This window comes from Hetaerina americana, unplaced genomic scaffold (assembly GCF_022747635.1).
Source record: "Hetaerina americana unplaced genomic scaffold, ioHetAmer1.1.p SCAF_1, whole genome shotgun sequence".
Taxonomy (NCBI): domain Eukaryota; kingdom Metazoa; phylum Arthropoda; class Insecta; order Odonata; family Calopterygidae; genus Hetaerina; species Hetaerina americana.
The window spans coordinates 392,886-405,905 of record NW_027286069.1 but is presented as its reverse complement, the minus strand read 5'-3'; the positions used below and the strand labels follow the sequence as shown (position 1 = coordinate 405,905).

Genomic DNA, 13,020 nt, shown 5'->3' with positions numbered 1-13,020 from the left:
GATTGTCATCAACTTACAACACATTTCACAATATGAACATACGACTGTATAACTATCTGCCTACTCAGTTGAAATCAGATGGTATCCAGAGTTTCAAGAATAGGGTATATACCTGGTTACTTGCTCACCCACTTTACTCATTGGATGAATTCTTTTGTGACAATCTTCATCACATTTAAGAACTTATGTTTATATATTAAGTAATATTATGATTGACGACATTTAATATGGTTGTACCATTTTTAAAATGAATAAAGTATTATTATTATTATTATTATATTTTCTCAGGGAAAGTTTTAGTGACCTTGGCAATGGAGGTCGCTTAAGAGTAATATGCCAAACTCTTGAGGAGCTCTCTGAAGAACTGCCAATTTTCCTTTTACGTTTGAGGGATACATTGGCCACAATTGATGAACAACTTGCTCCAGAACATCTTTCACCGGCTCTTGCTGAGTGGACATCTAAAGTGGTAAGCATAGTGGCATTATCTAAATCCTCTGTGAAATCAGAAATTTTGCAGTCATATGTAGTCTATAGTTCATTTTAGTCATCTTTTTAATAAACTACTTTGGTTCCAAAAGGTTTTTAATTCTCATACTAATTGGCACTCAGGATGTGACTTCATTTCATAAAATATTTTGAGGTATCTATTTAGTAGAAATGTGATATTCAAGTTAAAATATATGTACTTTATGGTATCTAGTGTCCAAAGTAACATTAATTGTTATTTTGTACCATATTATACTCAAACAAATTGCATGAGTGAAGAATGGAAATGATAATTAAAACTCATAGAATTTAATTAACCACTTCCATAATGTGTAACTATGATTAAAGTTAAAAGTTTTTCTGTTGATAGAATGTGAAATTGCAACAAGTGTCACAGCTTCCTGCCTTACAACTTCTAGCTTTCTTGGTCTTGCCTATCTACACATCTCATAGTCCTCATGGACTTTTGAATTCCTTGCTTCCTGGTGAATCTGCACTTTCCTCCTCTTCTTCCATTGGATATAGGATTATTGTTATAAACCCTTTTAGGCTCTCAAAACTACATGATCAAGCATTTTAAGTTCCATGCAGTTCATCTAAATTCTTTTGATAATTATCCTTTGTTTATATCTTTTGTCCTTTTTTATTGGCTTGAAATCTTTTCTAAACTGGTGAACATATTTGTCAAATTTTGATATTTAGTTTAGCCTCTAATCTCTTTTTAGTGACTTTATTCTTGTACAGTATAGCAATGGAATTTCTTTTCTTCTCAATTTTTTTTGCACTCATTCTTCAAGTCCCTGCACACAATGACTTGTTAATATGTACTTATCACGTTTTATGTTGTATCCTCAGGTATATGGTGAACCATCAGTTTCTCTATTCATTATGCATCTGACTTGGTTTTCCACCACGATGTCCTCATTTTTCCCTCCAGCATTCAACCGATAGCTCGTGTTAGTATTTGCATGTGACACCAGACCCAAGGTATTATGGCACTACTTATATTTATAGCATCTCTCTATTGTGTTGATATTATCACTGTGTGTGAAGCTTGGTGGTGATGTGCTGCTGTCCTAGCTTTCTACTATTCCAAGGAGGGCGTGTTCAGGCTTACCCCAGAGCTCCTTGATTATTTCCCCATTGGTTTTTTACTCTTCTGGGTCCTTCTTTCCTTTTTAACTTCCATTGCTGCATTAAATCAACTATTTAAAGTATCTGGACGCCAGATATCCTTGTCTACCTCACCCTCATCTCTTAAGTAATTGTCTATTTTCAGCCTACGTGGTTCTATTACTTTCATCTCTTGCTTTTGGCTTTCATCAGTGTATTCCTATTCAAAACTGAGTTCCTCCATGTCACTTTTGTAAAATTTTTTATTATCTTTCTGTGCTTTTAATTTTTCTAACTCTTTGATTTTTCTTATTTCCCATTTTTGTTTTTTCTTCTAATGTATGTATTCACTTTTCCTCACTTTTTTCTCTTTATATTCCTCAGATGCTCTTCTAGTATCTTTCCCACTAATCATTCTTACTATATGCTCCTTTTGTTCAATAGAGTTTCCGCCATACTGTCGTTATGAAAGGAAAAGGCTCTTGTCTGGTCACAGCTCAACATCCAATATTTCTTATGTGGCATCCATTATGTCTTGTTTAGTTGCTTCCCACCTTATATCAATTTCATTTTTCGGGTGGATATTTTTCCTTGGATTCTTGTTGTGATTTTTCCATGTAGCATCTTGGCATTGTGTGGTTCTTGGAGTTTTAACTAATTCCATTTTGTATACTTGACCCCTTTATATTGATATTCTTGCTCATAGGGTGGCTATTACTAAGAAATTATCAGAATTCACATTGAATCCTCTCTATGTCCTTATATTTAGCAGATTACACCAATGTCTTGCACTGATCAACATGATCAATCTGAGTTGATGATTTATTTTCAAGAAATTTCCATGTAGCCTTTTTTGTTCTTTTAGAATCAGATAATGTGCTACCTATCGTTGACTCAATAGATGTTTTGAAGCAGATTAACCTTAATCTATTTTCATTGTTTTCTTTGTGAAGGCTGTTGCATCCTCTAACTGGATGAAAGACTCTCTGCCTATTAGGGCATCAAAGTCTCCCGTAATTACCCAAATATCATATAAATTAAATGAAGAATACAATGTATCTTCCCACTGTCTTTTATTCACGTACAACCAGTTTCAACGCTCAAGCATCATCATCAGGACGCTTGAGCATTGAAACTGGTTGTACGTGAACAAAAGACAGTGGAAAGATACATTGTATTCTTTATTTAATTAAAATGAATTCCCCCAAAGTTGAGCCGGAAACAATTGAATATTCAAATATCATCTCTTGGGCATTTCTCCTCTACTTTTTCAATTGCACCTTAGGATGCATCTTTTATTTCATCTGGGGCTACTTCTGGAGATGCATAAAACTGATGACATTGCAGTGAAAGAATCTTCCCTTCAGTCTGGTGTAAGAAATTCTTGATCCTAGTTCTTTGAAATCTAATGCAATCGGCTTAATTCCTCTGTTTACCATGATACAATTACAAAGGGTATGACGTTTTTCGTGATCACTGTAATATAAGGTTTGCATAAAAGTATAGGGAAAAGTTTATATTAATACCTAAATAGATTTATTTAGATGTTGATACAGATACAATGTTTGATGTTGATATTTCTGCAAAGTTTCAAAATTCTTCAAAGTACAACCCTTGAGCGTCGACACACTTTTGCCAGTGGATTTTCCAAGACTTCAAAGGCAGAATCCAGAAGTTCCTTAAGGGTACACATGCAAGCTTGGTTGATGGCACTTAGATGGTAATATCCTTCGAGGGAGAATTTCACTTTTGGTAATAGGAAAAAGTCTGCTGGTGCCAAGTCCATCCAGCATGGGGCTTGTCCTCCATACTCTCTCGACCATCTTTAATGAGCTTGTGCTTCTTAAAAACTGCAGTTTGTGACATGCTTTCATCTTTGAACACTTGGCGAATCATGCCCAACATCACTGTACCCGATTTCCTCAGTTTAACCCAAAATTTGATTAGTACCACTGTTCAATTGTTAGCTGCATTTTGCGCTAGCACCAAGTCACTAAACAGGGGTCCATTAAAAACACAATCTAGCATGAACAAACGCTCACAGGCGATTGGCACTTGGCGCATGCTTAAGGCCAGACCCCCCTACACCAAAGCTGCAGCCTGCGGGGTGTGAGCGCATTGTGATGTACAGCCACGTCAAGAAAAAGTTATTCCCGATACTTTTTATACAAACCTTGTGTGTGTAATATTCTCTTTTTATATTATGCTTGACCCTGTCCATCCTATTTCCTGAATTGCAGTAATGTCAGTCTTATATTAAAGGAGTTCTTCTTAAAACACTTAATATCCAATGTTGGTAAAGAGAATTTGTTACTTGGAATGTACGCCAGTACATTCCAAGTAACAAATCTCAAATCTGAGGCTGGTAGATATTTTCCAGGTCGATTCCATAAGAGCCATACATTATTTCCTGAGGTTTTGTGATTGGGTCTGTTTTACAAGGGAGGGCTGTGAGCCGTACGCCAAACTCCCAACCTGGAGGACCAGAGGGCACTCATTGTTTGGTTTGTAACCTCTGACCTGCCTGGTATAGCAGGAGGTCGAACACCCACTAGGACAGCACTTGGGGTCATAGGAACAGGCAAAACTCCCTCCCACAATAAGGTGGTCAACCATGGGGAGGGAGTAACAAAGTCCAATGCGGTGAAATCTCTTTTGATTTGATTTTGAAGCATTAATTGTTGTGGCGACTAATTCATATAGAGTCTTTACGTATATGTCCTCATGCATATTACAGAGTAGTTTGCTCAGTTTGCTGTCAACTCACCGGTCCATCCTTCAGCCGTTGCTTCTCATGATCTCAGAGTTGGTCCAGAGAGAGGCATTTTTGGTATCTCTTCAACGGCTGAAACTTCTGAACTGTACCTCTGAGGATGATGAAGGCAGCCGGGCTGACTCGCCGACCAAGACTCCTCCTCACGGCTCATCCTTCCGAGCCGAGTGTGATGCCTCTTCGTACAAGGTGTGTAGTATTTTGCCTTTGGCGCTAATGTGAGCTCTTATTCCTTTAATTATTTTCTGATGAATATGACCAATTTTCAAGGATTTGGTTGGATCATAATATTTATCTGTTAGTGATTGTTTTAGAACAATGCTTCTCATGCCTGTTTTCAAACATTAAGCAGTGTTGGCAATGCCTCCTCTTTATTTCTCTTCTGCCTCATTAGATGAAGAAGAGCATGTATAGGGGAGAAAAATCCTTGCTATAGTGGCTTGGATAGCAACACTACATGCAGTGGAAGCTTGGCATAGCAAGTCTCCATAAAACTGCTCACTACATCAAGTTCTGATTATTACCAATGATGATATTACAGCCATATATTTGCTGAATCCTATGAATATTCAGGAAACCAGTCCATGTGGGCATTTTTATGTCATAGGTATAGGGATATAAACTAGTAAATTATTGATAATAATTTGTCATACATTTTTATGACTTTGCTTGATATCCATAGCTTGCATTGCCATGTTGTGATAATTATTGTTGTTATTATTGGTATTTTACCATTTAATTAGTGTGCACCATTACATTTTGGATGGGCACGGACTACGTAACAGCACAACCATACATTTCTCACCTTTAGTAGAAAATCCCAACCTGATGTTACCATTAAACCTTATTCAATTTCACATTCTTCCTTCCTTCCTTTATTCATTGGGCATTCTTGTCCTTTTCATACCCCTTCCTCGTTTGCCTAACATTCTCCCTTCTTTTGCTGATATTTTTAAGAAAACTTTTTTAAGCTTGCATAAAATGTACAGATTTTTCAGTCTGAGGTTAATTTACATGCTGTTAGGGATTGACATTAGCAGTAATTGAATTAAATTGGGATGAAGAATGAAATTTACTTTTGCTGGTGGAATTAACATGAATTAGGTTCATATTTTAAATACTTATTCAGAAATGTGGATTTTTATTTTCCTTTCGTTCCAGTCAGAACAAGCCTAGCTTCCTCATCTAGCAATAAAATGCAATTTTTCATCTTACTACTTTCATACTAAGATGTTATTCTTAAGTATGCCTACAGATTTGAAGTACCTTATGATTTTAAGAAAAGTTATACGCTGTATTCCTGTTTATTAAAAAAAACTCAGTCTTGGTCTTAAATAAAGGTATAGCATTCAATAATTATGTACAATTTAACCATGCTTCATTTTTTAATGTAGGCTTTATTGATGTCTTTTTCAGTTGAGTCTTGTGGGTTCATTGATAACTCCTCCCCCTGCAAGAAGAAGCCATCTGTCTAGAAGAGCATTAAAACTCCTCAGAACTGGACATAAAGCAGACATGGTCTTCCAAGTTGCTCTAACTTCTATTTCAAGTTCTGATTTCAACAACCCACCTGTTACTGATAATAGTAAGTCTCGTTAACATTTATAATTTTCTTGACCTCTGCTTTAGTATTTCAAAGATTTGACCTTAGAAGCCACTAAAGAGTATTATTATCAAATGGTATTAACGGTGCTGCAGCAGAATATGTGGTGCAGTGGAACCTCATAAAACAAGCATAATCAGTTCTGTGATCTTCCTTATAAAACGAAACACTCATTTAGTGATACAACTTTTTGCATATAAATTAATGTAAAATACAATAATGTGTTCCATGTCGAAAAAATAACTTATGTATAAGGTTTATTGAAAGAAAATTATTTGTACCACTGCTTGTATTGTAAACATTGCTTAGTATTGTGGATCACGTTTACCTATTCTTCTAGCACAGAATGAAGGAACCCGGAACGTAAACATGATTTGTAAAAGCAAAAAAGAATCAAAATAAATTGTTAAATATTAATGGTACATGCCTAATTCCTTTTCATTATAAAGCTATCCAGAGATGTTTGTTTTTCATGATCCTTCAAAATTTGGAAAAAATGAGACTCAAAATGATCATCAAATAAATTTATGGCATGCATTGCCCCTGCCTTACTAGGGCGATGCCTCGTAGGTATTTCCGTGACCTCCACATCACATTTAGCCTGCTGTTTTGGACTTAACACTTGTTCAAGGCTCGTGGAGTTTATGAGTGATAACCCTGCAGGGATTTGATTTTCAAATTGTCGCTCTCATTTGTGAAAAATACCAGTATGAGATAGCCTTTCTTTGTCTTGTAGGCAGGCAATGCATTCTCTTCTACTTTAATTTGCACAAATATTGGTTAGCTTTGGCATCATCTTCCCATTGAGAATTGTCTGGTCACTATCAAAAACATTTTGTGGCTGGTAACCCTTGGAATCTACGTGCTTTTTGAAGTCGCCGATGAAGTTCTCTACTGCCTCTTTGACTCAGAGCTTGCTTCACCATGCCTCACAATGCCATGGATGATGGTTGTTCTTCTTGTTAACGCTTTGAACCAGGCACGGCTCTCCTTAAATACTTGTTTGTCCATTGATGAATCCGTTATCTTATTCGTGATGGGGGTGTATTGCCACCCCAGTGAGGAGTGGCAATAATGTTGAGCAAAAGTGAAGGAAGAAACATAGTAAACAGATTATTACTGGTAGGAGTAATGGCTATTAGTGAGATTATTATGATGATTAGACACAGATTTAGGAATGGAATGATTAATTCACACAGTTTTCTGGAAGTGGATGTGGATGCAGGTCATAATTTAGTAATACTACCTTGATCAAAAAGTTCCAGGAATAACCACCGTGTGGCGCTCCCATCGTTCCGATTTGAGTTCTGTTTTTTTTGTTAAATTGGTACATCTGTTGTTGATATTCCCTTTAAATCTTAGTGTCATAACTTGACATTTGCAAAAGTTACGTAGCCAAGAGTACATCTATCTCTGTGTGTGTTGGCGATTTTTTACAATTTCAGAAATGGATTTAAATTTGCGACAACGAACTTGTATTAAATTTTGCGTAAAAAACGGATTTAGTGGCGCACGGACGTTGGAAATGTTGGAAAAGTGTTTCGGCAATGATTCTCTAAAAAAAGCCGTCGTTTACCAGTGGCACGAGCGGTTCAGAAGTGGTCGTGAGTCAATCGAAGATGATGAACGCAGTGGCAGACCATCGACATCGAAAGTCGGTGAAAAAATTGATAAAGTAAAAGAAATGTTGGTCAATAACCGCAAATTAACCATCAGAGAAATAGCGGAGGACTTGAACATTGCCTATGGATCCGCCCAAGACATTGTGGTTAATGATTTGGGTTTCCGTCGTGTAGCAGCAAAGTTGGTGCCGAAAGACCTCAATTTCATGCAAAAAAGAGACCGTGTTGACGTCGCAAAAGACATGATTTGCGAGGCTGAATCCGATCCCACATTCATCAAAAGGATCATTACTGGAGACGAGACGTGGGTTTATGAGTACGACACGCAATCCAGACATCAGGCAAGTGAATGGCGTTCACCAAATGAGCCGAGACCAAAAAAACCACGTCGTTTTCAGTCAAAAAAGAAGGCAATGCTGACGGTTTTCATGGATTACAACGGTGTAGTGCATCATGAATTTTTGCCACAAGGCCAGACAGTAAACAAAGAGTATTATTTGGGCGTTATGAGACGTTTGCGTGAAGCAATTCGCCGAAAGAGACCAGAAATGTGGGCAGAAAACTCGTGGATTTTGCACCATGATAACGCACCGTCGCACAGTGCTATCATTATTCGTAATTTTTTTACGAAAAATGCAACAAATACCATCCAACAGCCACCGAATTCACCTGATTTGGCTCCCTGTGACTTCTTTCTGTTCAATCGAGTTAAAAAACCATTACGGGGAACGCGTTTTAGCAGCCGAGAGGAAGTAATGGAAAAATCGCAGGAAGCACTGATGGACATACCGAAAACCGAATATAAAAAAATGTTTCGAAGATTGGATCAAGCGCTGGCATAAGTGTGTTGCAGTCGATGGGGATTACTTTGAAGGGGACAATATAGATTTAGATGAATAAACTTGTATTTTTAATTTTCTGAATAAATTCCGGGAAATTTTTGATCAAGGTATACCCACATTTGTTTTCTGAATCCTAGTGCATGACTTGGAACATATCATTGGGGGGAGTTATGATGAATGAATGGGTTATTCCTATGGCCCTTCTTTCAGGCAGTGCATACATTTGATGTTGTCAATGAACTCTTTCAGGGTTAGGATTTGTGGAGTGGGATGAGGACAGTGATGCACTCAATGGGGGTCGTTGGGTTTGGAGGATTGGTGCACATCGTGCCATTGTGGCTGCTCGTTGTGATTGGTTCCGCAGAGCTCTTCTCTCAGGAATGAAAGAAGCAATCAAAAGGTAGGCCCTCAGATGGAGGCAGCTTACGTAGTGCACTGTCAATAGGAGTGTGAATTCGCTGGGACGGCTGATTTTCAATTTTGTGATGTCGTGTCCACCCCAAAAATATTTCTAAATAGTTACTATATTTTTCTTTTGTGGACAATAATAATAATATATAGAATTATTATCTCATGAACTTTTGATTTATCCAAAGGGAAATGATCCATGTAGTACAAAATTCAAATTCCTATTTGAACCCATGTAATTTTTGGCATTCATTTTTTACAGCCATAAACTAATAAAAATGTTTTCATGATGATATGAATCCAATGAGCAATTTAAATGATTATAAATCAGCTTAGCAAAGATGTTCTGTACAGATATAATTTTCACTTATCATTGTTGTACTTGCAGGCAAATTGTAGTACACGATACCACTCCACAGCAGTTGTTGTTGTTTCTCCAGTGGATTTATGGTGGGCAGTTGCAAATAGAATGGAATGTTTATCAGGATGGCAGCTTGGTGCAGGATGGGAGGAAGGACTATGGGCAGTACCCCCATGGGGTGCTGGGTGCAGAACAGCTTTGGTCACTGCTTGTTTTAGCTGATCAGTTAGAGGTATGCTCAAGTCAATCTTAGTATTACATTTTTGCCCAGAATTTTTTAATTACCTCAAAAATACCATCAGCTTTTCTTATATTTGGCTCAGAACTACTTGGCAGGGCATGTCACTCTGTCTTAAGATGTCTTAAATTTACCCTTCAAGCCATATTTTAAGTGTTTTCCTATCTCCAATGTTCTAGGAATATATTTCACTGGCAAAGTCTATTCAAATGGGTGTGTGTACCACTGATAGAAGCTTTGCTTTCACAATTATTTTCAAATAATGCCCGTGTCAACTTCAGGAGTGATGGTGGTTTGTGAGTTTAATTAAGAAATGGATAAGAATATATTCACGGTCAAGGGAAGTAGAAATGAATGATTGAATTGACTTACAATAATATGTGCAATGTTTTAATTTCCAAATATTAGTTAATGTAAAACATTCACTCAGTGAAATTTAGGGTACCCAAAAAGAATAATGTTCATTGTGATGTAGTCATATGCCCAGGTTAAAAACTGTAACTCGGACGTATTTTATCCAAATATTATGAATATTAACCGCAGAACCCAACAGAGTCCTCTCTTAACATAATTACTCCTCAGGCTAAAATTTAAAGACCAATCATATCCCGGGTCGAGATGATGCGGTGGCTAACGTACAGGCTTCCCACCAAGAGGGTCTGGGTTCAAATCCTGGAGACAACAAAGATTCTTCAATGGTATCCCAATCCCCACTTGAGGTGCTTTGCGGAGAGCACTTTGAGTGAGTACGACGTCCGTCGGATTGGACGTTAAACTACAGACCCCTTGGTGCCTTTCGACAAGTGCCAACGCTGGGTTTCTCTCCACCCTTCCTTTCCCATCCATCCCTAGTGGTGCAAATGACCTTAGCTGCCGGTCACCTCCCATTAAAACTACTACTACCAATCATATCACCAGTTACAGCATGTTCCTCATTTTGATTAAGGACAAAAGCTTGTGGTTCATTCCTTTTAAATGCTCTTGAACAATTATTATCACCCATTTACTTGTTTTTATTACATTAATGACTTATTCAAGTAAACATTTTGCAGGCAGATGACCTCAAAAATGCCTGTGAGCATATGTTGTTGAGTGGAGGGTGTCACTTGGCAGATCCTGAAGCAACCTTGGCTTGCCTCTCTCTAGCTGATCAAGTCAATGCCAGAGCTATGCGAGTAAGTTTTCTCATGAAATAAAGCTCCATAAAATGTAATTTAATGTGTTGTGATTTGGTGATGAATTCACATCACCTCTCACTGACCTAAGAATAATGTATATGATGCTTGATATCAGAGGGCTTTCAGTGCTCTGTTGTCTTCTTTTGGCAATAGTTTAATTCCCATTTTGAGGGAAAATCTTCAGGTTGAAGTTTTGAACCTGAAGATCTTCCATGGAATGGGAAACATGTAAATGTTAGAAGAAGCCAACTGATGTGTAAGAGCACTGAGAGACCTGCAATCCCTAGCCACAAAATACCACAGAACCCTCATCCAGGACCTAATACACTGAATGGTTATGCAGCGTAAATGGCTAAGTCATGGAAACTGCCACATTTTTCGTTATACTAGCCACGCATTGGGCCACTTAGAGAAAGCACGTAAGCACCGTGTGGTACCACTTTAAGGAAGCTAGATTTGCATATTTGTGAAAAAAGGTTAATTCATTCAGGTTAGCCTGGTGAGCTAGTAATGGCTACATGTATTCCAAATCCAATACAATTCAGAGTTATTCCTATGATTCATTCCATAATAATATTTATTAGTCCCAGGACTTTATGAAGTAAAATATAGGACAAGTCATAGAACAAACAATCACCTGTTTCAGTATTCTGAAGATTCCAGGAACTCTTTCACCCTATAATAGCACATATCTATCAGAAAATGCTTGAGATATTTCTTGAATATATCCCTAGAACGAGCAGATTTTATGCCTGGTGGCAGATAGTTGAAATTCTTGATGGCCGGATGAAAGGGACTCTTATTAAACATAGCAGAAGAGTGGCTGGAAAAATGTACATCAACACTCTGTTGAGTAAGTTCTTTGAGGATGACTTTCCCATTCATCAATCTTGTATTTTGCATCTCTGAGGACATCATTCTTGGTGCTCTCCGTGTCATTCGTGAGGGAGCTTTTTTATAAAAATGAATCTCTTGCATTCCTAGATTCTTTGATCCAGGGCATAATAGGTGATAAGTCTAATTTCTATTGGCTCTCTGAAGCTCTCAAATGTACGGGAATTAAGCCATTCATTCCGAATTTTATGCACATGAACGTTAAACAGCCAGTGCGGCCAAAATCAGCTGGATCTTCCTTCAAAGTGACATTTGCAAGGCCTGCAACAGTATTGTTGAATGCGTTAAGAAATAGCAATTGAAGCTTAATACCTTTGCACCATAGAACATAGCCAATACAAAAATATGACTCGCTGTAGAGATCCAATCTTTTATATACAAAGTAATGATGAGATCCTACACACTTTCTGGGAAGTAAGTTGTAAAGGAACCTTTTTTCACTGACTTTGAGTGTAAATGCTGCATTGGCAATACTGAACAATTTAAGAGGATAAGTTTGTCTGTAGTGTTAATCCTATGGCCCAGAATGGTGACAGTCCATCATGAGATATTCTCATTATATGTCATGCACGTACAATGAGATATCTTGCGTATAGTGATAAGAAAATTTTCACATTTCATTCTTGGGAACATGGTTAAATATTGCATGTATAAAAAAATTATGGTTACTGATATTACTTGGCCATTAATGATTTCTCTAATTTTAAAATATAACTGTAGATGGACTTTCTTATCCTCATGACAGAAGCTAATAGTATTTGTGATAGAGTCCTTTTGAATTTAATGGCAATTAACTCCTCGCCTCTCAGGAAAATTGCTACTTGTAAATCAATGATAACCCATACCAAATATTAATTAGAAACCAAGAATACCAGAAGGAAAGATTTCCCTCCCCCCATGCTTGAATTCCCACTTTTGAGCATAATTAAATGCATTGTGTTGATCAGTATGATGAGACAAATTTTACCCTAAGCCTAAGTAAAGTACAATTGTTTAATTTTCCTGAAAATTAACATTTTAAAATTCTTATTATATTTTTCAGAATGCTTGTCTACAGCATATTTTTTGCAATCCTAGAGATGTGGTGGAATCTGAGCTCTTTGAAGAACTTCCCTCAAGTTTACAATCAGAAGTTTATGATAGACTTATCTGGAGTAGACCACGGTGAGTTTATTGCAGTGGGCAAAATAGCTCCCAAGTGCCATCTCTTGGCCTAAGAATCAGGGTGCATGGTTGAACAAACCCCCCACAGATTTCAGAGGTGACAACATTTCTTTGCTAGCTTAATAGGTAGAGCATTGGCCTGGCAAGTCGAAGGTCTACAGCATAAATTTAGAAAGATTTGGAGAAAGGAAATGTAGATGTTTTAGGGCTGTGTGAGGTGAGACGAAAGTGATTACTGAAGCAATAGTTATAGAGTAATATATAGCTGAGAGAAAGAGGTTGCAATGGTACATATTGAACGAAAAGGTAGGAAGAAGAATAATAAGTATAGAACA

General features: G+C 37.3%; 1 protein-coding gene across 2 annotated transcripts in view; it reads left to right on the top strand.

The window, feature by feature from the left end:
• Positions 1-13,020, top strand: part of LOC139687220 (uncharacterized) — a 66,373-nt gene that overhangs the window by 40,519 nt on the left and 12,834 nt on the right. For both annotated transcript variants that reach the window (XM_071584349.1, XM_071584343.1), the window contains 7 exons: positions 289-469; positions 4,340-4,564; positions 5,792-5,960; positions 8,692-8,842; positions 9,239-9,443; positions 10,502-10,624; positions 12,564-12,685. In XM_071584349.1, the coding sequence (XP_071440450.1) occupies positions 289-469; positions 4,340-4,564; positions 5,792-5,960; positions 8,692-8,842; positions 9,239-9,443; positions 10,502-10,624; positions 12,564-12,685 (1,176 nt within the window). The remainder of the gene's footprint in view (positions 1-288; positions 470-4,339; positions 4,565-5,791; positions 5,961-8,691; positions 8,843-9,238; positions 9,444-10,501; positions 10,625-12,563; positions 12,686-13,020) is intronic.